At 43.1% G+C, this 26908-nt stretch overlaps 1 protein-coding gene across 1 annotated transcript in view; it reads left to right on the top strand.

Moving 5' to 3' along the window:
- The first annotated feature begins 5544 nt into the window (after nucleotides 1–5544).
- Nucleotides 5545–26908, top strand: part of PAXIP1 (PAX interacting protein 1) — a 584896-nt gene continuing 563532 nt past the window's right edge. Inside the window, exon 1 of the mRNA XM_069647937.1 lies at nucleotides 5545–5749. Coding sequence (XP_069504038.1) covers nucleotides 5675–5749 — 75 coding nt within the window. The 5' untranslated portion in view covers nucleotides 5545–5674. The remainder of the gene's footprint in view (nucleotides 5750–26908) is intronic.

The raw sequence follows: 26908 nt of genomic DNA, 5'->3' as shown, positions 1-26908 counted from the left end.
AAAGTTTCCTTTTTACTGGGGATTTTGGGCTAGCAGCAAAGCAACGCTGCTTTTTCACTTTATTCCATTTGTATATGTCAGAACACACTGGCACTCTCCCTCAGTGTGTCCCCTTGTTCCATCCTGCCCAATGTGTGCTTGGCAAGACGGTGCAGCCATCTTTTTGTTGCTGCAAAATGCAGTTTTGAGGCCATGGAGCTCACAGAAGCCAGTGCAGCTATTTTGCTGTTTCTGCTGAAATCCAGCTTTGTGATGTGGAGAAGCCCAGCTGAGTTGGGTCAATATATCCCACATATCCCCCCGACTCTTCTGAGATTCCAAGTCGAGGGAGAATTAGGCAAGTGGGATTCCTCAATGGGGCAATGCAGGATACATCAGGTATGAGTCCTTCTTCCATCAGAGAGCGGTGTGTCACAATCCTCTCGCTGCCTCTCGTTGGAACATGGAACGACACCCACAGCTTTCTCTTGGATCTTCCTTTATGGTGTTGAGCGACAACCCCAGGTTCCCTTCAGTTTCTCCTTTCCATGTCCTCAAGGAGGTCCTCCTTTGTAGTGAAGGCGAAAACACAAACCGGTTACTACAATTTCCCACTAACTGCCCTCCAATCGGGTTGACAGCAGTGGCATACGCAGGCATTCAATGACAATTGATATATTCTCATGTTTCGGATGTCTCCTCTACTTGATTTTCTCTGGGCTCCTCAATTTGTTGTAAAGTGTGCCTAGGGTGACAACTCTTTAACTGATTAATATGGACCCATTTTTCTTCTGTCAATTCGCCTTTGGGGAGGCGAATTCTGTAGGCGACAGGTGAGATTTTATCTACAATTTCAAAAGGCCCTCGCCAGCTTGGTAAAAATGTACACTCTTTGGTCTGGTTCCTAAGGAAATTGTACAAGTAGACCCTGTCTCCTACTTGGTATTCTTTTTTGGATGTTTTTAGATCATATTGAGTCTTCATACCCTCAGCAGATCTTTCCAGATTCCGCTGAGCATACGCAAAAGCATGTTGAAGGTGTTTTCTTAGATTCTCAACATACTCATGAGTTGTGGAGGCGTTTATCAGTGTCTGCGCTTGTGTTCTATTGACGGTCCAAAAATCCCAAACTGAAAGTGGACTTTAAGTATAATCCCTACCCCATAGAAATCCATAGTCTATCTTGTCTTGCATTTGTCCTTATCCCACACTCTAAGCCATCCTATCCTTATCCTGAAAACTTGTTCAAACAGCCAGAATTATCTGTGCAACCCTGCCGTTGATTCTAGTGCTAGAGCCATCTCTCTTTTCATTTTTGTCTGGTGAAAACTGTAAGCCCTTAGTTATATTTCGAGTAATCCAACTAATTTCCATATATTTTATTGTAAGGGTTGAGCACTGGGGTGGTAAGGTTGACCTCGCAAATCAACCTTGGTGCTTACTGTGTTCCTCTTCAACAATATAGTCTAGATAATTCATTTCAAGTAACATTTGCCTTTCTTTCAAAACTGAAGTCTTCATTTTGACCGCTTTGTTTTCCAAAAACGTTTGAGTAAATTTACACAGAAATTGAAAGGAAATTGAACTTTTACACGTGTCAGTTGGCTGCAATCCGTTTTGAACTTTCCACTCATTTCTCGAATTGTATGCTCTTGGTAATCCATTGTTTGTGATTATTAGTACCTCTGTATTGTTGCTTTAGTGAGGAATTGTATTTGTTTCAAGGTTTTTAACACACATTCATTATTTATTTGTCCATTTCCAAGTGTCATTTGATAACATTGCAAGGGGTTTAAAAGTTTTTCTCTCTTATTTGGGGAGGAAAGGTCGGATTTTGATTCTGTTTCCTGCCTCTTATTCCCAATTACCTGCTGATTATTTGTGGGTTGAGGGAACATTGCAGGGAGAGATCCTAACTTGGGTGCTATCTTTCCTAAATCAAAAAGTGCTACTATTCCCTGGTGTTTTGTATATGTTCCACTAGAAGGTTAAACCAAGTGCATTGCTTAGAATCTCATTGTAATTATCACTCCATTGGTGATTGCTGCCCCATATTAAAAATTGTATGATTTCTTTAGAATTTTAAAATAAATAAATATTGTATTTCACCAACCAGCCTGGTTCATGGTCCATTGTGACCCGGGGTATTTGAAAAGGGGGTGTGATACGAGTTGTGTACCATCTCAAATTGAAACTGCATAAAATAAGGAGAAAAGCATCTCAGTTGTGTGCTACATACTAGGCCAAGACCAAGGTGTTTGTCGCCTGATTGAAATCATTAACACTGCCTTATGGGAGGATACAACAGTCTTGATGCAATGGAGTACTCTCAGGATTTGATGACAGACCATGAATCTTGGGAAGTCTGCAAAAACATGGCAACACTTTCTGTCAGCAGTCAGCCGCCTCTGATCGCCACTGTCAGAGGGTGTTCTGTTGTCATTGAAAATACTAGGCGGGTGGGACACTGGCTGCTGCTGTCTGACCTCCAAGTGAATAAGCCAGAAAGAGGAGGCTGGGCCCGTTGTGGCCCAGATTGTCATCCTTTTGATGATGGGGTGTGGTGCATACTACAACATGACATTATATCCTATGTGTGGCGTGGTGGAGTAAGGAGTGGGACAAAGAGGTGACATGTTTCAAAAAGTTTTATTTTAAATACCAAGAAAAAGGTCCTACCGCTACCTATCCCTAAAGGGTTATCCCTGCCTAACCAGCTATAACTCGGGTGCTCATCGTCAGGGTTATTGTCCAAATGAAAAATTTCTGAAACCTACTCTAACCCTACCACTAGTCTACAAAAAGATTCAGCATTCAAATAAACATAGGGCCACAAGAATGTCTCCCTTCTCCTGATAAACTGGCACAGTGTTTTATCTCTTTCTCATCAATCGTTTGCTCTAGGTTCTGATTCAACAGAGTATGGTCAGGAGAATGACTAATTTCTCCTGAACCACCTCACACAGCCTTGAGGGATGTTTTGGGATATTCTTTGACAATAGTCCTCAAAGGTCTCTTCACAAGGACTTCTGAAAGCTTGCTTTTCAGTTCTGACAATTCTTACCTGTCTTGTGATGTTATGAGGATTATCTCCTGATAGCTCTTGTGGTCAAGGACCCTATTTAGATTGTCAATATGACGAGGGAAATTCCTCCAGATGCACTCCTGTTTCTTAGACCTTTCAATATCACTATTGTGTCAAGGGAGATCACTCCTGAGATTCTTTTGACTGTTGGATACCACTACTGTGGTGAAGAATACTCTTGAGGCTCTGCTGACTCTTAGTTCTCTGAATATCACCACTGTGATGAGGGAGATCACTCCTGAGGTTTCCCTGACTCTTGGTACTCTGGGTCTCAACACTTTGACGAGGGAGATTACTCCTGAGTCTTTCTTGACTCTTGATTCTCTCGGTATCACTACTGTGACCAGGGAGATTACTCCAGAGACTTTCTTGACTCTTGGTTCTCCGAATATCACTACTGTCAGAAGGAAGAATCAAAAACCATATGTGATAACTCTGATGGAGTTCCTTAGTTTTTGGTTAAGGGTAGGCAAACTTTGCGTCCGCCCCTCATTTCTGACTCCTCACATATGGTGTTAGAGGTGGGAACAGATTCAGTTGCCACGAGCGGGGGATCCCACATGAATACAGTAAACGTTAGCCTAACAGTTGTTACATCTTGGAAAGAGTGGATTAATATCACCTCTCCTACCAGTGGGCCGCATACCCAAGAAACCAAGACAGGTTCTAGTTCCCTAACACCTGTACCTGGGAAAAGATCTAGACGGGTCCTATTTTCTACCAGTGGGCTGGGACCTATGAAAGCCCCTGCACCATTTTTTTTTTTTTTACATTTGTATAGCGCGCTGCAGCCCAAAGGCATTGAGGCGCTTGTTACAAGAAGGTGTACGTAAGCAAGATTACAGAAGATTCAGTGGTTACTTAGTTACAGCATATTAGCAGGTTACACAGTACAGTTAGGTTGACCACGTTAGGTTACAGTATTGTACAGGGTAGTGCTAACTTGGGAGTTGACGAAGGCAGTTTAGACAAATAGCATTGTTTTGACCAAAGAGCCCAGTGGGTTCCCTTTACCTTCCAAGCCATTTTCCATTTTCCACACTAGGAAGAAGGTAATACTTATAACCTTTTCTTTCCCCATGAATACCAAATCCCCACTAGGGACAAAATAATCATCTCCCTAGAGCTTAAGGTATAAATCCCTGCCAGCTCCCCGATGGTGGAGACGCGCAAACCGGGGAGGCAGCTAGCAGTGCGCGCGTCTGTAGATCCCTTGTTGCCAGTGTTATGGGGTTGGCCTATCCAGCCCCATGGTAGTGGTTGTGCCCTAGGGTGCAGGGAGGCCTGTCCGGGCGGTGATGCAGCAGGGCTGCAAAAGACAACACACACATCAGGGATTAATGTTTTAACTGCTGAGCTATTAGCTTGGTCACAGCACATGTGGCCATTCAACATGTGACTCAGCACACATCCTCTGGTGTTGTTCTATGGTCACAACTGGGAGGTAAATCAGACTAATCCTGGCTCGTGCATGTCAGTTTCCTGCCCAGGACTGAATGTGCAGGTACACAGGGTTGAGCTGCCACGTGGGTCTGAAAAGTAAGTAAGTGCATTTAGTTTGAGCCTATCTTGGCAGCTAGCAATTAAACCAGCCTCTTGCTGTGAAATAATCTGAGTTGCCAGATGTCGGTCTCACAGACCTCCTAGCCTCTAGAGACAATAGAGTTTATGCAGATGAGATAGCAGTTGTGTGTTCCCTCCCAGTGCCTCTACACTCTGTGTTAGACTCCGCTAACTTCAATTTCAAATATTCCAATATTTTTAACAGCGGTGTCACTCAAAAATGCACACCAGCTGCAGCGCTGTAACTCACTTTCCACAACCAGGGTTACTATGACCCGAACCTACGGCACAGTGCAGTTTTTGGAGCATGCTTTAGCCACAGGTTACGCCTTTGCTTCAGGCGGCCTGAGAGGGCGTTTGCAGGACAAGTGAATCGGTACACAACTCACACTATCGTGTGAAAGTTGGACCTTCGCAGAGCAGCTCTTCCTGTGTCTGACAGATATCCCTTGCAGTTCTTCTAGTGTACACCCAAGATGTCACTATCAAGGAAGCAGACCCCGCCGCGTTCTAGTGTTTATAGTTTGTGACTATCCATGACAGGTAGGGGCAAGGCTTAAACACAGAAATGACAGCCAGGGGGAGGTGCCCAGAATGCGGCTCCTCCCGCTCCATTGAAAGGCGCCTTTTTTTTTTTTACCTCCTCCTGTAACGCAGTTTGTTTCTTTTCCTGTATGGTTGGGCAGCGCCTCAGTCCGCCAAGACCATTGAATTGTACCAACAGGGGTTCAATGAAAGAACACGCATCCCCACTAAATAAACAGTATGAAATGTACCAATAAACATACCGGTGTGTTATGAATGGAGGATTTAGCGGAGAAAATTCTTGTTCCGTACATTCTTTAGTTTCCTGTTGTTTCTTGGACTCCACCCCTCAACTGAGGAAAATGGTACACGCCACGCTGCACGTTGGCTCTGGCGGTTCGGTCGCTGAAGGGGGCGGGGCGCTCCATTCTGTGGCGCGGAAAGAGCACGCCTGGCTTAGCTGCCCGGGAAGAGGCAACAGAGGATCCGGTGTGGGGGTGGGCACAGCGGCGTACAAGGGACATGGAGGAGCTGAAGGTCCCAGATGACATGTTCAAGGATGTCAAATTCTATCCAGTTGGAGACCTGGACCCGCAGGTATTTGTGGAAGCAGACTGGGCCATTGATCGATGTCCACCCTTTTAAAACCCAATGTGTTTGCAGTTACAATTGGCACAGAAGACATGCTTTTTTTTATTACTGCTTCTTTGTAGGGTTTGGAGCAAGGAAGTGATTCTTTAATACCAGCTCTAAAGCTGTGCACCGGTGTTTCTATGGGAAGTGACTGATGGGGCGATGCATTCAGCAAATGTTTTCCTCAATGTGCAGTCGCTCGCAAGAGGTGAAAGTTGGTCTCTTGTAAACAAACCATCCAGGCAAAGCCATTGACTGTCTCGATTGTGTATTGAGCTGTTCTAGCAAGTGCCGTTCCCAGAGATGTCAGGTGGTTCTACCTGAATCAAACACAAACATCTTTCCCCGAAGTACCCAAATCACTGAACGAACCAATTGCAGTTTCTCAGAGAATTTCTAGACCATCTGGCCAACTTCTCCATTGGTGATGTAAGAGAACCCAAACGGGGAGATATGCTTAAGGGGAGAATCATTGTTGCAATGAATGTAAACACACTTTTTTCCCTAGAATTTCTGTGTGCTTTTTCTGACTGCATCCCATTGTGGAACACAGGACTGGTTGCTCTTGTCACATTTAGAACTAAGTGAAAGATGTCTTAATTCGTAGCATTCAGAAAGAGTATCCAAGGTATATGCCTCTCCTTTCCCACCCAACTCAGGCTCTTCAAACGACTCCAATCTATGATTGTTGATGAGAATAGGTGCTACGAACCAGCAGGGTATCTAATTGATCCAATCTTGCATCTACCCAAGCTTTCCAGGAAGCGGTTCAGTTGCTGATTCCTGCAACTTTGAACACTACTTTCCTTTATCTTTCTGGTTCCTTGGTGGTCAGATTGACGAATGTATTTAATGAGAATAGGAATTGCAGTGATCGCAATACAGATTTGATGATCAGGACGTACAAACATCTTCCAGTAAGTAGGCATTTCATTTGGGGAATTAGGAGCTACATCTAACTTTAACATGCGATGGAAACGCGTTTTGGCCATTGATATGACGAGCTGTGCTTCCAATGTCTTGTAGCTGTGTCCTGGTGCTCCTTTTTACAGACATAGATAGGTGTACGACACCAGCTCACCTCTAAAGGGATTAATGGACCTGAAGTAAATGGAGCCTCATACTTGTTGGTGTCAAGCTAACCAGGCTATCTCGGGCTATTAGCAGGAGTTTGTTTTGAACTTTGACTTTGTGTAATGGGGATTCCTCACGCAGCTTTTGTTGTGCCTCTCTGTGTACACTTCCCACCTTAACCTAAGGGCTCGCAGTGGAATTCTTTTTTTTCAGTAATCCTTCCAGAAGATGTTAGGGTAAGGGCTACTTTTTTGGGTTGTTGATCCATTAATGTCTATTGGATGTATCGCATACTCATGTGTATATTTTTGAATAGAATCTGTTATACCGGAAGATGGAACAAGGAGGAAGGCACATTTTCTGAATAAGGCATAAGAATCTTTAGCAAAAACACAGGACCTGTTTAAAGTATAATTCTGCGCGGACTACTCTGGTATGTGTTGTTAGGTCAATCGTGTCCTCAACTCCCCAGAGGAAAGGGATCAAATAATCGTGACTTTCCATGGAAAATAAGTTAGTGGGAATTCTGTGAGGGGCTCAAACGGAGGGCCTTGCAGAGATTTTAACACCAATGGGTGATACCTAAGGGCACGAGGCTAGTATGGCCTTAATACAAGGTGCATAATGTGCACTTGACACTAGCCATCTGCTAGTGATAATGGATTCTTGCGGAGTAAGACTTGGTGTGATGTGTGTATGTATAGACTTTAGGCAGAAAGTGACTTTAAATAGCCGGCTGGTAGCTTGCAACTTCAGATGTCTCACCAGTTGGTAATTTTCTGGATTTGTATTGAGTGTACCTGCCAGGAGAACCACACAGGAAACCTGTATCTGGGTGCAGATGATACTACAAAGGACTCCATGAAAAAGAAAGGTTGCATTTTTTTTCCTAAACTGTATAAGGGCATTGATGTTGCGGAGGTCCAAAGGAGGGAAGATCCACAACTTCAGGCCTGCAGCTGCAAAAAATCTATCACTATGGGAGTAGAATCGAGAGCGAGGCACCCCAAAAAGGTTCTTGTCCTCCGATCCCATTGAACGGGTTGAACAGTATTGGAAAGTTTTCTTGCATAGATAAGGAGGAGCCACACACCATGCAAACACTTGAACATAAAACAGAGCAATTTAAACGTAATTTTCTGCTGGAAAGGTAGCCAGTGGAGTTTTTTATGATCGGTAGAAACTTTGGCAAGTGTAAAAATAAATGCACAGCAGCATTTTTGTGACAGATTGCATCTTGTGTGGTTCTTAGCGATACACGTACAGGGACTGTCAGCATAGTCAAGGTATGGGTTTTTGAGCACCTCCACCACTTGAGCATGTAACACTGCAGAAACAAATTAAGAGTCTCTTTCTTAGTAGCTGTAACCTATAAAAAGATACTCTTAACAAATTCATTGATCTGCACAGTGAGAGACAGATCAGCGTCCCGCAATAACCCAAGATTCTTAACCTTCTGGAATAGGAAATTAGGACATCCAAAAGGATTGGGATGAAGGGGCGAAATCTCTGAGGGGGGTGAAATCTCTGAGGACCTTTGATCATTAACGGTCATCCCTTGTTGTACGGCTCTTAAACACTCAAGGGACCCAAAAGTATAAGAACAACAGTCTACTTTCACATAGAGCTGTGTATCATCTGCGCTGGAATACATTCCATTAAAAACAAAGGTGGGGCATCTGAGGCTGTACATAAACATTAAACGACAATGGTGAGAGGGGAGAACCCTGTGGCATCACACAATTACTGGATAGCGATCCAGAATTATATTGTCCCAACCTGACCACTTGCTGTCTCCGTCCAAGAAAATGTTTAAACCATGCTAGAGCAGAGCTTTGCATTCCAATCGCGGCTTTCAACTGAGATACCAGAATAGCATGATCCACAGTATCAAATGCTGCGGGTTGATCCATCATGAGCGGGGATAGCTCAGGGGCATCTTGTTTACTTGGAAGCAAGACAACGCAGCGCAACACAGGTTTGAATCCCGAACATAGAAACCAGTCATTGTTATTAAGCGTGTTAGAAAAGAACAATTATATTTACCAACAGGATCAATTGACCAGCATCAACCGTGAACAAAATGTTGTCTCACACCGTGACCAATGCAGACTTGTTGCTGTGCTTGTGACCAAAGCCAGATTGAAATTCATCCAAGATGCCACTAAGCTCATTTGGAGTAAGTGCTTTTGGGAAGTGCTGTCGGCTGTGGAGGCTCCAAGCGCGTTTCCTGCTGTGATAATCCAAGGAATCTTACATGTAAAGGACACTATAAGTATATGTTGAAGACTGAGATATTAATATATATCTATATTTATCCCCATTTTTGAACGTGTGAGACTCCGGCCCTTTTCCCCAGGAATCCATTTAAGCACTGGGCGTGTGCATTATGCGCATGCGCATTTGGTGTAAGTGCTTTGGGAAGTGCTGTCGGCTGGCAGCGGGTAGTGGGCAGTGTGAGGTATTTGTTTATAAATTGACCCTAAATTATATTGTTTATTGTTCAATAACTGGCCGTTCCAGCATACTGTTTGCAGATTTGTGTTGTACTCTGCCTGTCACTGTCTGTTAATTCTTTATGGGTTGTACTGATTAAGGTCGTTGATTATACTATCCTTCACACGCCTAATGCGACGCAGCGTCCTTAGGGCCGTGTGGCGTACCTTTTCCTTTCTACTCTTTCCCTGTGATGTTAGGGTCGTTAACTGCCGGTTAACCGGCTGCCAGCGTAATTGCTGCTTGCGCTGCTGAGGCGGTGGCAATGCCGAAATCTACAACTCGGACTATTCACTTGTCCCGCAACAGTTAATCGGCTTCAACCACATGTTCCCTCTCTCGAATGTCTGACGTACGTACCTTTTGTGCCCTCGGTGGAGTCCGTCGATCTGCAGCCCCCGGAAGCCGCCAGGCTCCCCCTCCTAGATTTCTAAAATAACTCTGCCAAGGTGGTTAGCGAGGAAGTGGATTTAATGCACACGTCCCCTGATTCATAGCCTCACAAATAGATTTTGTCACCAATTTGAGTCCGAATGACGCTAGAAATCATCAAGAGGAGGGTGGGACTTCTCTCCCCAATTATATAGTTGACGACCAAGAAAAAGGTATGGCTGGTGCTTCTGCTCTACCCTCAAATAATGAGTATATTGAGGCAAATAAAAATAGTAGACCCTTGTCGCCTGAATCGTGCAGATCCTCTCCTGGTCATGCACCATAATCATGTGACCCCACAGATACGAGACCTATCCCAATCCCTGATAATATTCTCTCCCACGGCGCATAACTCCTCGGTTTGTCAATTTCATACACCCAACCTACACCAAGACATAAGTGAGTTTTACCAATAACCTTGCCACAGTGTGCTCCTGGGAACTTTGTCCTGGGGTTGAAGACATCCTTACAAACAATGAATGTTGCTCTATTTTCTCTGAGACCCTGGATACTAAAATGAATGTCCAACACATGCTTTTATCACAATTGACTCGGGATAAAACAAATGGGGTTAATACATTGTCTGTGCTGTGAAAGACTGCATAATCGCAAGCTGAACCAACCAGTCAAACCAACTAAATCTGTCGTATCAAGCATAACACCCGGAGAAATCTTGCGTATTGATTGCACCCTCGATCAACAAGCAATGGATAGTAGGAAAAAAATAGTAAGCCCCAGCGACCCAAATTTGAATAAAAAAAAACCTTGATAACAATAAGGAACCCTTGCATGACTTCCCTGCAAAATTAAAATCACTGAATCGGACAGAGACTGTCAGCCAGTCCAATCCTGTTTAAAGAAAGAAAAGGCTAAAAACGACTGATAAAACTGATGATAAGCAGGTGGACCCTAAATTCACTGACGGTGGAGGGGGCGGAGCAAAAAATAAAAGGTGTCACAGACAACATCTCTACGCCAACCTATTCTATATTTGATTAAAAGAACTCTGTCCCGACAGCTCAGCCTATTTTAATGAAAAAAAAGGCCAACAATGTCAAAACAGTGACTGGAAGCAAAATCACAGGTGCTCGACAATTTATACAAACTTTGACCATGCCTAAATCAGCTGTGGCATTAGCACGGACTGCTATTGCCAATAAATATCGAAAGGTCTTGTCACAGAGAGCTGTTCAGCTCCCTCATTAACAGGACCAAGCTTTTGCCTATGAGCCCTTGGACCCCTTAGTCCTGATAAGTGAACAGCAAGGTGAATCATCGTAGCTCCCTCCCCGAAATGAGGAAGGTATGAGAGATGCAGTGTGTCTGATTGTTTTGCCGGCATCCCCAAAGGTAACTCTACACACTGTGAGACAGGTAGGGAAATTGGAGCCCAGCAGACCTGCAGAGCCAATTTCAGACAATATGTTAATCTTGGAGGGTTGGAGAGAGAAAATTGCACAATCTCTCCATTGCTTTTCCTCCCAAGCTAATAAACAAGAGGCTGTATTTCCTAGAGGGGAAGTATTAAACAATCAGACCTCAAGATTGACTGATGGCCACAATAACCAAATTCAGCAACTGCCTCAACCGGCCTCTCTTCCAAGGCAAGTGCTTAGGCCCCTATCGAGAAGGCACAACTTGAATTATCTGATACTGCAGTGTCGCTCGCACCCTTTCCCTGCTTTCAATCCAAATAGACAGTCGATATTGAATATCTTTGCGGATGTACCGGCCTTAGAGGGTCTATCATCGAGTGATATTGAGCAAATAGAATTTATTCACCAATACGATCTTTCAATTGTTAAATTGTGGTTGAAGTCTGGGCTGGTAAAAAATGCACTGTGGCTGGCTAGAGCTGAATTGTATCAATTGGGTTTTCTTTTGATAAACCAGTCCTCCTTTGATCATCAACATGTGCCTACCTTGGGGAAACAGTATATATCAGTAACCAATAATTCTCAAAGTATTAATCAGTAAGTCAACAAGGTGGGAAATCAAAGCACAATGTGGGCTTTGCTACAATTCGCGATAGGCCAAATAATCGGCATTAACTACCCGAGACTATCCTTACTTGTTCCTTGGCCTCTTGTAAGATGCTTAATGCCTCGGGTGTTCCAAGTTCTAAGAATAATCTCCTGCATGAATATGATTGCTGTAGAGGAACTGTTGGACCTGACTACTGTTAGTATCATGTTACAATAGGCGTTTTAAATATTACTTGCATTGCCCAACCTGGTAGTTCTCTCTCCTTTGGCCAAACAGTGGAACCTATTATTGAAGGATCGGCAGTTACATATGCTAAATGGGGGGGCGGGGGGATGCAGGGTGACATTCCTCCCGCTAGCACGTGGCATAGAGGGCGCCAAGAGGCCCTGATTGATTACATTTACGTTAACGGTGGGTTGTTTAACCTGATCACTCAGTTTCAGATCATCTCCCAAACGGTTAGTGATCATGATATTTTAACACCTCTGTGGTTTTGGACCAACCAGAGAAAAACTCTGAATCCTTCTCTAGCCTCTGGCATGACTTTGAGCAGTGCCCAAAAGAGGTTCCACTGGACTCCCATACATTGGAGGTCTTCATGAGGAAACTTTGCCAGGCCTCAAATGTAGGTGGTACCACGGGCACCTGGAGAATCTACATCGTATGTAGACACCATGCAAATCTTTAAAACCAGAAAAAATGCTGCAATTAAAACATTAAAGCCTAGTTTACATATCTATGACCACGAAGTGGCCATGAGGAAAGCACAGTACAGGGCAGATAAAAGGAGAACCTGCCTTTTAACGGCTCCAGCTATGACTAGACAATTTAAATCCATCATGTAAATTCAAAAATTGCATTAGAGCCAGGCGTGCTTTATTATATTAATAGGATGCAGAAAATATGCTAATGCTACCCTCCAAGAGCTCAACCAAGATTTGGTCTTTATTGAAAAATGTGCATGGCAAAGTACAGCTGGCCTCTCAAACCCTATTTCAGAGGAAGTTTGGGCAAAATATAACAACGCTCAATGCCCGTACGCCTTTGATGGGCTCTGTTGATTATAATCTTGGCTGGCAAACTGAGCAGTTCCACTTTGACCTGGAGGATGTCCTGTATTATATCTCTAAGCTTTCCACTTCTAGAGCGCCGGGGCCAGACTGGCTATCCAATTATTCCATCAAACAACATCGCTGGCCTGGGCTCATATTCTTTTGAAAACATTTTTTCAAGTTGTTGGGACGTGCCGATTACCCCCTTCTTGGAGGAAATCAATTACTATACCAATATACAAGAAGGGTGATGGTACCAATCCCTCAAATTATAGGCCAATAACCCTCCTGGATGGCCCAAACAAACTCTTTGCAAGGCTTCTCCTTAGAGATTTAAACGAGTGGCTTGATTCTGCTAATCTGAGAGATCCAAATCAAACAGGTTTTGTGCCGGGTATGGGCACTGCTATAAACTTGCACGTATTACAAGCAATAAAGATCCAAGAACGGTTGAAAGGGCAGCCTGTTTATCTAGCTTTAATCGATTTTTCAGGCTGCCTTTGATTCTGTGTGCAGAGGTCTCTTAATGAGAAATTTATTTTGAGCCGGCTATCCTGAATATTTGGCATTTTGGATTAATGAGTTACACTCGCAGACTATGGTGCAAATCGGGCTGTTCATTCATGGTAACTTATCAGAACCCTTTCAGACTTTTAGAAGCCTTAAGCAAGTTTGCATTTTGGCCAGCGCACTGTTTAATTTTGTTGTTGCTGATATGTGCATTGACTTTGCTGGGGTTGTCTCGGACTAGCTGGGAGTGGAGGGGGCAGGCGGTACCCTGGTTGTTCTATGCCGACGACCTTGTGCTGCTGGCTAGAATTCCCAGGGGATTGCGTGCACTCCTTCCTCAGCTTGGTGCGTTTGCGGATGCAAATTTGTTGAGGATCAATCAATCAAGCAAAATGTAAAATCATGATATTGGGTATGAACAAGAAAAAATATTGCAAAGCGAGACCTTGGCTTCTCCAGAATGACAACATGGAAGTCGTGCTCGAATATAAGTACCTGGACCTCTCTATTAGCCATTATCTAAATGATAGGCCATCATATCGAGACCTAGAAATAAAGTTGAGGACAGGGATTTCCCAGGCTCTTATCGTACTGGCAAAGTATGGAAAATTCTTGCTTTTGCCTGTTATGATATTCTTTAAACTAAATGTTACTCCCATCCTTGTTTATGGAGCTGAAACAAGAAACTAAATAAAATAAATTGCATTGTGCAGAACAGTATATGATAACCTCCGTTTGGGGTCAGGGAATTTTATTATATATGAGAATAAGGATGAATTTATGGTATACTAATGAGATATTGTTTATGGAGGAAATGCAGACAAAATGGGTACTGCAGATTCTGTTCTATGGTAGCACAAATGGAGACAATAAAACACCTTATCGTTGAATGTCCCGCACTAATAACTACGAGAGTGAGACTTTTTAAGCACATGTTTGAAGGATATCAAATAGCAGATACTGATGTATTATGGAATGCTCTGTATGATAGTCAAAAATCAGGAATTAATATTGCTATGATGACCTTTTATGTAGTCTTTGAATTTGCTGGATATGACTAACGGAGAGGATGTGGAACAAAAACAAATAATTGAAACAGGAATTTGAGCTCAAACTGTAAGATCTGAAAGCTAATGATATATGTATTGATCGATTCAAAAACTTAACAAGGCCACTTTTATGATTATGGGGCTTGATGATTAGAAGCTGTGCTTTTTTTATTTTGATGGTCATGAATTTCTTTGATTTTAATGTTAACAGTATGATTGTAAATCTTGTGAATCATTATTTGATTTGAATTACGAAAATGGTGTAAATGTAAGGGGGGTGGAAATGATCTTTTTTTTTCCAATGTTGGAAAACGAATGTGACGTGTTTATTTTTTTGTGTTTTATTATCTGTGTATTTGAATGGCTGTATTCTTACAGCCATAACACATAAAAAAATAAATAAAAATACCATTAAGCTCAATGACATCTTCGAGCTGAGTTGTTACCTACTTTCCCAACACCTTGACAAATCAGGGAGCCTGAGCTATTGGATGATCATTTCCCATAAGGATAGGGTCAACACAGGGATTTTTTTTTTAAACCGTGGAGAAATATATAGTGATTTAAGGATTTCGGGCATGTTCCAATGACTAAAGGAAAGATTAACTTCGGTTTTGAAGTTGGGCAGGAAGTGCAAAGCCTCATTCTCAACCTGAAAGAAGATCCCCAGAACTATTTGGATGGCTGCTCGCTTGACTTTCAAACAATAGAGGCCCATCAAAAAACCTTCTGCAAGAAGATGTGGAAATTATTACATTGCCTCATGTAAATTTGAAGGGCTGAAGGTCTCATTGAATTTCGAAAGGCTGCAGTCAGATCTTATTCAGTCCCCTTCACTGTATCCCCTTCCACTTCCAGGCTGGTAGGTGAAGACGAGCATGTGTCCAGGGGAAGGAGTCCAAAAGACAGCCACCATCGTGATAACTGATGCTAGGAAGACTCTTGTTTCCTTTTTTTAGTGGAAATAATGATCGGGTAGCGATAAATGTTGCTTTACATGCTTAACCTTTCCATTGTATCTCATTTACAAGATATCTTTTCACTATTTAAGGTGAATCAAGAATTCTCTGTTTTACCCAATATGAAATATGGAGGCAATTTTACTAGTAATTAGTTTAAAGGTTTGTAATTTCCAAGCAATGTATGTGCAGATATATCAAAACACAGTATCAAGATGTTTGTCAAAGAAGTGAGCAATACCCATAACATTAGAACCCCAATACCGCTGGGTAAGAAAGAGCAAAACAATTTTTAGTTGTTGGGACATTATGTTCACCAGTCATGCTTGAAGATGGAAAATATGTCCAAAATGCGTTCTTCAATTACAATCAAGTTCTAGTTCCGGAAACAAAACACTACATACGAGAAATCACTTAATTTATTTTGAATATTGTTCCTATTGGTAAGAGAACAACTCCATGTGCAACATCATTGTAATGTATGCAAACAGAGTAAATATATACTTTATCATTTAATTTGTTTCAGAACGGCTTATAGTGCTATAATTACTTTGACTTAATTAAAAAAAGTATTTGAAAACCTATTTTATGTACGTTTATGTTAATTACATGTTTTAAATTGATGGCAAGAGTTGTGTGCATCCTCGATTGGAATTTGGGTGGGGGATTTACCAGCAGGAAAGTTTGATTTGTTCTTGTTCATGTCATTAACATCAGCCAGACTATCACTGATGGTTGCTATGCAAACAAAAGTATAGCGGGATACCCCCATGGTACAGGAGTAAGCGAATTGTTATTGTATATTTGGTCTCATTTTATGTCTAAGGGTACAGACAAATTGCTCTCATCTCTGGACCAACCCTGTTTTTGCTTCTGTCCTTTAAAAAACAGCAGAACTGTTGTCCAAGCAAGGGTCAGACTGTTACCCAGGTTTGTTGTATGAAATGTCCATGTCTGCATATTGGGGTAAACATATTAGTTTAAAGGTTGCAAAGTCACAGGAGAAATTATCATAGATCGATTTGCAGGAGAAGGAATTCGAATACTCCATTTCTCCTAAATGGGTCAATAATGTCACAGCTGACTCCATACAGGGAATATGGCCACCAGAAACGGCGATCAGCATGGTTATGCAATGAATTGTGATTTCAGTGAACTTCTGCATTGTGTTTAAAACCAGATTAAACTGGCTTAATGACATCTGCATGGTTGCTCACTTGAAAGCTATGCATATAAAAAGACGGGAATAGGGGGGAAATGCATGACGAGGCTAGGGACAGACCACATTAGCATCATTGGCGTCTCTTCACTTCAGATGCATCGCAGAAGAAAACTGCCAAAATTATGAAGATTTTAGCAAAGGTTTCCAAAGAGGAGCAGAAAGTCATATAGAAGGAATGCCTTGCCTTCCTTTATGTCAGCAAAGAAACGTACAGCCACTGAAGTCCGAGGTTCATACATGCCAAAAGAGGTTAATATAGATTTCGTGAACCACATTATAGACAACATAGCTTTATGGCTCCTGATCCTGCCTGCAACGCCTCTCCAGATGCAAGCTTTCTTTGGATGACATTTGTGATGGCCTATTAAACATTTGGAAAATTGATTGGAACGAAGAATTTAATAACAGAAGTCCAAAGATGCTCGGGAAAGGTTTGGTTGGTGAAGAATGATGCTTTATTAAGATCCATCACTGAGCTTAGGTTACATGTAAGAGAAGGGATTTCAACTCTATCGATCATCGTCCTCCTCCACCATGAATACTAAAAATTATGTGAATATTACTTTCTGAGTACTTTCTGAGTACAACAGTTCGTATATGCCATTGAGGCCGGCCGGCTTGAGGTAGCTGCCAGACAACTGCAGGGTGATTTAAAATAAGTAAACATATTACATATTTTGCATGATTTATTTGTAAAATGTAACTCCTAAACATTGATGTCCCTGCCTGCTATATGAGATCTTGGGTGTAAAGAGCTGTGATTGCGTGGTCATGTAAACATGGGGGAAATAGTTACCTGGTTCCTCCAGGGGAAAACAGTTCTAGTTGCAAGCTACTAGCCATCCATAAAAAGTCACTTGCCACTTCAATTCTATACATACGGATAGCACAACATTTCTTACTCGCCAAGAGTCAAATAGTAACCAATGGCTAGTGATGAGTGCACATTTTGCATCCTGGTTCAAATTTGTTTTTTGGCACTGAAACATTAAACTATTGCTTATCATTGAAACACATGCCTTTTATTCAACTACAAACATTTGGCAACTTTATCTACTAATATACCAGATCAGCACTAGTTTAGTTTTTTATATTATTTTATAATGCGCACTGGGGACCCGCTGGCATATGGGAGTACATAAAAACATGTATACAAGACATAAGACGGTCACTTGCCAAAGACAACAATCCTAGCTAAAATACATATGATCTGAACTACAAATAATAATGCAAGATGGGAGGTAAGAACTCCATGCTCCACTGTATGAAATGGCTGCCCATCACAGGAAAATGATATTACAAATAGCTGGGAGATGGCAACATTGTTATTCGTTTGACTTGCTTAGGAATCAAATACCGTTTTAAGTTTTCCATAGGATTTTAAATTTAAAAGACTGATGGAATGTGGCTGGGATGCTTACAAAAGCACCAAGGTTATGCATCCAAACATATTCTCCAGTTCTGATAGATATTGAGGAATGTGTGATCATTAACTAGTACAGATGCCTATAATATTTACCTTCACATTCAAAAGTAAAGTTGAGTGGTCCTTGAAAGTGTATATATGTCTGCCTAGGAGTTAATGTACAGGTTTCCACTATAGCTCAGGCTAACACTTCAACTTGATGTGAATTATCATGGGATAAGGATGAACTTGGACTTTTTATAAATCTGAACATATGTGGAAATAAGGTTCCACACTAAGATTTTCCCTAAGGTTACTTGCATAGATTCAACATTTGTCTGAAAAGTAAGAACTGGTAAAGCTGACAGATAACCTAAAATTGATTTGAAGCCTCTAACCATGGAACAACATTGGAAGGGTATTGCCAGAGGAAAAGCCTTCTTTATGTCTAGAAAGATGAGATAAAATGTTGCATTGTGCAACAATAAAGGTAACATTTCATGATACAAACAACACGCACAAGGTTTATGATTACAAAAGGCATTGTAAGCGCAATAAAACATGCAACTTTATCAACTGTACAGATTGAAATAGATGTTATCTTGACTTCGAGTAATATCACAAACCTGATTAATAGCCAATGAACATGCTGTCATTTGACAAAATGTGGAATGTGTGCAAATCCCCTTTTAATAAATTAAAAGCTTGTAAACAATTTTGATTGTCCTGAATCTCAAACTCAATAGACATGCAGGTGTTTTTTCCCAAAATAAATCACTCCAGCTTCATCGTTCTAGATTTGCATGCATTTTACATTGTGACCAGTTAGCAATTCCCTGCAGGGTTCGAAATTAAGGCTTGATGGGCCGGATCAAAAACTAGCTTGCTCCTGGATGCCAGACAACACCCAGCAAGCGGCTGCCGTCGCTGAGGAACCAGGAGCGGGTACACATTACTCTATACATCTAACTTGCACATGAAATGCACACTTAGGTTTTTCCCTTTATGTTTCAATGTGTCCTAGATATTTTCTACTTCTTCTTTATTAGCATACTCAATCACTCAAAGTTGATGTCACAGGTGCATGTTTAAGGCACCAGTTGCCTTTGAGGACCAAAGTATCTCCTTAGAGCTGTTGCCGGTTAGCTAACCAGGATCTCCTAGGGTAGAATCGGGAACTAAATGGCTTGGAGCATTTTTTAATCCTGTGCTGGGATTAAGCTTCCATTGTGTCACTACTGTATCAAATGAAAACACTGACTGAATGCTTGCGCAAACGTTATAAGTTGCATTATGTTGTGTTAGAAAGATTTTATACTGAGCAAACCCACCACTGCAAAGCGAGCATGTGCGTTCTTGGGAAGGAGTCCAAAAGGAAACCGCCATCGTTATTCTCCCAAAGACCTCAAGCACTCGCACCTTTCCCATAACCTACTTAATCCTGTTTATAGAATGTCTATAGTGTGCATGTTACCATGGAGCTCGGTGTAGTTTTTCTCCATTTTGAAATGAAGACATTCTGCTTATGTGATCTTTAACTGATTTAAATAGAGCCAGCGTTTAAAGACCTAGTTGTCATTTGTAATGCAATAAAATGCAACTTAGTTCAATATTCAATGTGACAGCCACAATGTCATTTGTTCGTCCTTGGAGTAAAATATTTTCTCCAAAAATAACAAAAATTACATTAATTGGAAATTGTTTATATATACAACATATCTCCTATATTGATACAGCCTGCGAACTAAAGACATACACACAAAATCCACTTTGAGTCATTCATTTGAAACATTTCAGTAATTTGTCCTTCAAATATTGTTATCAAATGTATGAAAACATTACAATTACTTGTCAGTATTCATTCCCTTCGTGTGTCTTCTCTTAATCAGTAAAACCACATCTTTCTCAATCTGTCAATGTTCAAATAAGTGTTCCACAGTAAGACGCTAAATGACATGAATTATGTCTATAAGGCTACCATAAGACTTCATAAGAATTATTAAAAAAAAACGGACCTAAATGTAACTTATGAAAAAAAAAAACGAGTGGAATCCCTTTTCAATAAAAAAACATAATACAACGGAAACACAAAAACGGTTCGAAATAATGTAATCATTAATGAACATCATAACAGTGGTTGTGCCGTGTTGGTTCCAAATAAGTATGAATCATCATAACATTTATACAAAAAAAACGAGATAATTCATCCCTCTTGGATTCAAAGCATTTCATTTCTTGATTCAAAAGATCTATTTCCTTTCCACTATTGGAGTGCAGGGGGTTACCAGCAGGATGCTGTTGGATTTGGCCTTGTATATTCAGTTTTTAGGTACATGTGTTGGAGAACCGGATCTCCGTAACACCAACAAAATCAATAATACTTTTCAACTAATTGAACTTGAAGACTTAATATTTTAATAAGTGTTCACTTCTCATCGGAAATGATTGAATTTGAAATATTCAGGTTTTTGAAGAACGTAACATTTGGGTAACGCAGTATTACTTATCTCTTTTATGTCGTGTATTATTTCCTGTGTGTTGTCTTCAAATGTTTTTTCTTGGACCTTCAGTGTACATATTTGTGGACTGAAATACGATTTGACAAGGAACATAAAATAGCTCCAGAGTAATGGGCATCACCCAATTAAAAGGAGTCGGCACATGAATTCCATGTATAATGCAATGTTTTTAATGTTCACAAGTAAATGTAGTCGGCCATTACACTTTTAAATCTCTTCTAGGTGATTTCCTAATATAGTAGCATACAATGACGTGATAGTCTGCTAGGCCAATGGCTATCATAATGCATAGTTAATACGAAATAAATAACTTTGCTCTCTATAGGAATCGAAATTTCTGTGTGCCAATTATCTCCCGGATAATGCCTAGAAGAGGTTAGCTTGACACCAACAGCTACCAGGAGTTTCTTTTGGCCTCCAAAGCCAAATGGTGCAGCACAAATATACCTATCTGACATTAACTTGGCGTTTCTGGTTACAAAGAGGTACAAAGAGTTACATTAGTAAACCTCTAGAAGACATGCAAAGAATAAATACCAATTGTTTTAACTTTTATTTTTTCATTTTTATAGCGTACGCAAACCCTTAGGCATCAGGGCGCTGTAGACAGCTAGATACATGTAGCCCGGAGTTAGTGAAAAGACAGTGAATGCATTACATCAGGTACATAGTGCGAGCAAATGCTTACATAAGCGAGTAGCAAGTTTCAAGCAAATTGCCAGGTTTGAGGGCTCTGCGGAAGGCCAAGTAGGATTCTTCCGCCCTGAGCGCAAGTATGAGAGAATTCCATTGTTTGGCGGCAATGACTGGAAAGCTTGACCCTCGTGCTTTTGAATGTTTGAACTTGGGTTGTACAAATCTATAGGTTTAAGGGGTTCCAGTAGGTCTGTCCGCCTGATTCTTTACAATTTTCTGAGCCAGAAAGGGTGGGGCTGATTTGGAGATGCACCTGTGCGTGATGGTGTGCGTCTTGAAATAGATCCTTTCCCAGATGGGGAGCAAGTGTGCTGCTCTCTGGGCACCAGATCCATGTTCTAATCTTGTAATGTTTAGTGCAGCTCGTAGGGCGTTGTTTTGGATAGTCTGGAATTTTTGTATGTTGCATGCCGATGTGCCGGCGGATAGTATGTTGCAGTAGTCCAACATAGCTCAGACCAATGCCTGCGCGATCCTCGGGCAGCTGTCAACCGAGAGATATGGTCTTGCAGTGTTGAGTAGTTTGGTTGGATAGGCACTGAGGAGGATATGGCGTTTACTTGCCGGGTTAGGGAGAGTGTTGTCAAGGTATACTCCTAGAGGTTTTTACCTCTGGTGAAACTGAGATCGGTCTACCATCAATATTGAAGGTTGCATATTCAGGGTCTAGTTTTATCTTTAACACAGAGAGGGGACCAACACGGAGAAGTTAGTCTTCTCATCGTTGAGGCAGAGGCCATGGGTTATAATCCAAGCTTGGATGGTGGTAAACATTGAGTATAGCGTGGCAGTGTCATTGGTGGAGGTGTCGGAGTGCGGGAGGAGAATTTGGGTGTCGTCGGCGTAGTTGGTGTATGCTATACCCCGGGAGCCCAAGAGATCGAAGAGAGGCTTAGTAAATATGTTGTACAGAGTTGGAGAGACGCATGACCCCTGGGGTACTCCGCAACTGATGGGGGGGGCGCAGCACAAGCATTTCCCGAAAATACTTTGACTCTGTCTAGGACGCGGCTGCAGAGGTGAGATGGTGGCATAGTATATTATGGTCGACTAGGCCTCAGGAAGGTCTAGTAGGAGCAGTAAGGCAGGTTTCCCTTCACCCCTAATCTCATCCAACTGGTTCTTAAGGTCTAGGAGAACTGACTCTGGCCCATGGCCTGGACGGAAGCCAGACTGACACTCCTAGGATATGGTTAGATTCTAGGTGATTTTGGATTTGAACATATATTGCTCTGTCACACATTTTTTTTAGTAGGAAAGGGACTGTGGTAATGGGCTGGTAATTGTTAGGAATATTCGGGTCGAGCAAGGTTCTTTTTTTATTAAGGATGGGGAAAACCCAGGCTTCTTCGAGGCTAGATGGTACAGGGCCTGTAGAGAAGGAGACGTTGATGAAGGCCTTGATTGAGCCAGGGCTTCGGCGCAGTCTTTTAAGTAGTACCGGGCAGACGTCCCCTTTGCACCTAGATGGCTTTAGGCTTTTTAGGATACATGGGGTATCCAGAGTGGTTATTTTGCTGAAACTGAACAGGGGGGTTCCTGGGATATTGGACGTCGGCGCATGGGTGGCAGGAGTTTGTAAGGCTAGCTGTTTGTCGGGAATGTTTCTGCAGCATGTCAGTTTTTAGCAGCAGAGTCTTCTGTATCCAGATCTTTGATCAAGGTGGAAGCTAGGGGGACTGGGGCTTCCAGTTACCTAAAAATGGCAAATGATTATCTGGTGCCTGAGTTAACATTGTCTCTTCTAGTGTTGAATGTGGTAGCTTTGAGGAGGATAATGGCTTGTTTATATTGTTTGGACAGGTTAATGAATTTCTGTTTAAAGGCAGCAGACGGGTTGTTTTTCCACCGGCTTCTGCAAGTCTTTTTTAGATCTAAGATCAGGTAGATCCGGGGTGTACCAAGAATTACTGTGAGCTACAGGTTTAGATTTTTTGGCGGCTATAGGGGCAATGATGTTGATGGCATAAGTTGGTATAGAGATCAGCTAGGATCTCTGGATCGGAGGCATCCAGGAACCTGGGTTTGAGGGAATCAAGCCAAGGTAGGAGACTGTGTTTGATTAGTTTTCTGGAACCACGAGCCATGGAGGGCGGTAGCTGCCTGGTAGGGTGTTTGGAATGCAGGCCAAGTGGGAGCATGAAGGTGATGATATGGTGATCTGACCACGGACAGGGAGTAATGGACTTCATAGAGGGATGGCAGTTGAGTTCCACTAGCCAGTCCAGGGTGAAGCCTTCAATGTGTGTAGGGTTTTAGACAAGCTGATTGAAGCCTAGCCTTGTTAGTGAATTTGCTGGCAAGGTAGCTGGTAGGTCGGTATTGCCGTTTAGGCCAAGATTAAAATCCCCTCGAGTGGCACTTGGGAGGAAGGGTTTATGTTGTGTCCTAGGGTAAGAAGCAAGTCGTCTTCAAATGTCGAGATGTGTCCAGGTGGGCGATGGACCAGATGGACTGTAATAGTGTTGGTCGGGGAGCTGGTCAGTTTGAGGGAGAGGGTGTCGGAGGTTGTCACAATTGTCTTTGAGCGCAGTGTTAAGTTGTCTGATGCATAGGTGGTCTGAGGACGACTCGCCCCACCCCCTCCTCTGAGCTCGACCTGTCCTTTCTGAAGATGGTGAAACCTGGAGGGATAGCGAGGGATAAGGCACGACCTGACGCTTCGTGTAGCCAGGTTTCTGTTATACCAAGGGCATCAAGATTGCTTACTGTCAGGAGGTCGTGGATGTCAAGCGCAGGAGCGGGAAGTGAGCGGGTGTTAACCAGGCCTAGGTTGAGAGCTGGACCCGGTGGTTCGGCTGTGCATACTCCTGCGCTATGTGTGTTACTCGAGGCAGAGGTGTTAGGAGTCAAGCTTGTGGGGTGAGGGCAGGGTGAAGGTTGTAATTATCAGCTACCATACCATACCAGACTGGTGGGTGGATAACGTTGGGTTGGAACAGGTTGGAGCCGTTTTAGCAGTGTTAGCCACAGTTATGTCATTAGCGGGTGTTTCATCAAGTTTGATGTCTTCATTGGCAGTGATGGGCACCGCTAGATCCCTGGAGTGAACAGTAAAGGTGTCTTTGGGTAGAGCTAGGGCACAAATGGGCCCAGTGTGAGGCTTGATTGATGCACTAATAGGGGCAAGATTGATCCTTTCGGGCAGGACTATGGCACGAGAGGGCATGATATTGGCTACGTTCAGTGCTTGGGATGGAGTGTGATACACTTACACAAGGGAGCAATGTTAGTGTTAAGGGCATCATCAATATGGGGCATATTAGATACCACAAAGTATTGGCAAAGGTGGCCTGGGGGGCTGTTGCTTAACGGACAGGGTTGCCTCGGTGCACATGGTAGCTCCTTTAGCATTGTTCCGCACACAAGACTTGGGCACGGCGGCAGTGATAGCGACTTTGGAGGCAGTAGTAATACGGTGAGTGCATAGTTACATTCACAATAGGCAGAGCATGTAGGAGCAGGAATGATGGTGGCAGCGATGGTGGTAGCATCACCATAGATGGGGGGGGGGGGAATCTCGTCAGCATTGGAGATTACAAAGGTGAGAGCAGATGTTGCACGCAAGGTAATGTTGATGGCCGCATACATGGCAGTTGCAGGGCAGATAGGGGCTGCAACCTTGCTCATAGTATTAACATTAGGTCTATAAGATTTTAGTGCGGTAACAGCAGTGGTGTGAATGATATTACTGGTAGTGACAAAACATCAACAATAGGCGAGGCAATAGCTGACATAGGCATTGTTACAATACAAGGAGATGCAGTACAGTTGGGGACGGAACCATAGGTATTCGTGTACTTAACATTACAGATAGGTACATGACGATCAGTAGGCGAGGCAGTAGCTGACGTAGGCAACTTTGCTTTACCGGGAGATACATAAGTGTTCGGAAAGGGCGGGGTGGCATAGTCATTTATAGCGCTCCTGTACACAAGTGTTTCTAAGCGCGACAAGACAAGGAAGGGGAGGACAAAAGGGAAGGGAGTGGAGAAGTGCCAGGTGGAGAGAAGGGGAGAGTGCAATAAGCAAAACTCAAGGAAGTGCCGCCGGCTCTAGGTAAGTGCATGGAGGCAGGGGATTGTAGGGTTGCAGACGCAGTCCCTAGTGCACGGTAGGTCCAGAGGCAGTACATGGGCCTACTGGTCGTGAAGGAGCCTGCTCCCCATAAGGATCAGAGGGAGGCCAGGTAACTAGTTAGTGCAGCAGACAACATCACCAGGGGATAGGGCGAAAGCAGAAGAGAAAAGGAAGGTCTTGAGTTGCTTCCGGAAGCTGAGGTGGTCCTGCTCAAGTTTGAGAGAGGCGGGAAGGCTGTTCCAGAGGGAGGCACTAGCCAAGGAGAGAGATGTACCCCCACTCTGTCTGGAGAAGTGTCTGACCCTCGGAGAGTTGGAGGTGGATGAGCCGAGGGCTCGAGAAGCAAAGTGCTTAGGAAGAGAGTGTTGTATGTAGTGTGGTCCCAGGCCCAGAAAGCCTTGTGAACAATGCAGAGGGTCTTGAACTTGATCCTTGCAATCACCAGGAAGCAGTGGAGAGAGTTCAGGGTTGGAGAGATACGAAGTCTCACAATCCTGCTCTGGATTAATTGCAGAGGGCGAAGAGAAGCGGCAGGAAGATGAGGCTGTTGCAGTACTCCAGCCTAGAAAGAACCAGGGCTCTGGAGACAGCAAGCTTCAGGGGGAAAGTGAGAAAAGGAAGAATACGTCTGAGGAGGTGCAGCTGGTAGTGTGACTTCTTGGAGAGGTCCTTGATGTGTGGGGGAGGAGTCGTCGAAGATGACACCAAGGTTTATTGCCTCGCAGGAAGTTGCCGGTAGAGGTCTCAAGAAGGATGGCCAGAGTGAACGAGGGAAAGTGGGAATAGGGGTCCCAATGAGAAGGAACTCGCTCTTTCTGACATTAAGGCAGAGATTGTTGGAGGCACACCATTCCTGAATCGCAGATAGAAAGTCTGGAATGAGCGAGTAGAGGAGGCAGAGGGGAGCTTAAAGGAGAGCTGAGCGTCATCCACATAACACTGAACCTTAGGAGAGAATGTGGAGATGAGGTGGGCCAGAGGAGCCAAGTCAAGGTTAAAGAGCTAGGGTGAGAGGTTAGAACTCTGTGGGGAGAGAGGTGGTGTACAGAAAGGACCCAAGTTAGACCTGGGAGGGTCTATCGGAGAGGAAGGTCAACCAGGCTAGGGCCTGATCCATGATGTCCAGGTTGTCACAGAGACGATTGATCACGATGGCGTGGTTGATCGTGTCTAAAACAGAGGAAAGGTCAAGGAGGATGAGGACAGAAGGAAGGCTAGAGTCGAGATTAGAGAGCAGGTCTTCATAGGTGTTCTGGCTGCTCTAAAGCCACACTGATGGTTATGGAGACAACCACCGGATTCAGTATGGAGAGTAAGCTGGTAGATGTCCAGCTTTTCCAGGAGTTTTCCCAGGAAAGGAGTGATGGCAGGTTACATTACCAGGTATAGTCTTTATAACACCCTGCAATATCATGGAGATTTGTTAGCACCTGTTGGACGATGGCACTTTCATGGTTTCAGCTACTGGGGTGTTTTGTTGGTCAGTGCACTGGTGGACGGCTTAGGATGGCAAGGCACGTTTTGTACATGCTGGTTTGGTGACAGCAGAGAGATGTTGGCACGTCCTTCGGCTCAAGTTACGGTTCCTTTCATTAGTCTCAAGTGGTAGACAGTACCTCTGGGGGGTAATATTTATGGCATCG

Source organism: Ambystoma mexicanum, chromosome 2q, assembly GCF_040938575.1.
Source record: "Ambystoma mexicanum isolate Mex_15411 chromosome 2q, UKY_AmexF1_1, whole genome shotgun sequence".
Lineage (NCBI taxonomy): Eukaryota > Metazoa > Chordata > Amphibia > Caudata > Ambystomatidae > Ambystoma > Ambystoma mexicanum.
Note: the sequence above shows the minus strand (reverse complement) of the source record. Positions and strands in the feature narration are given on the sequence as shown.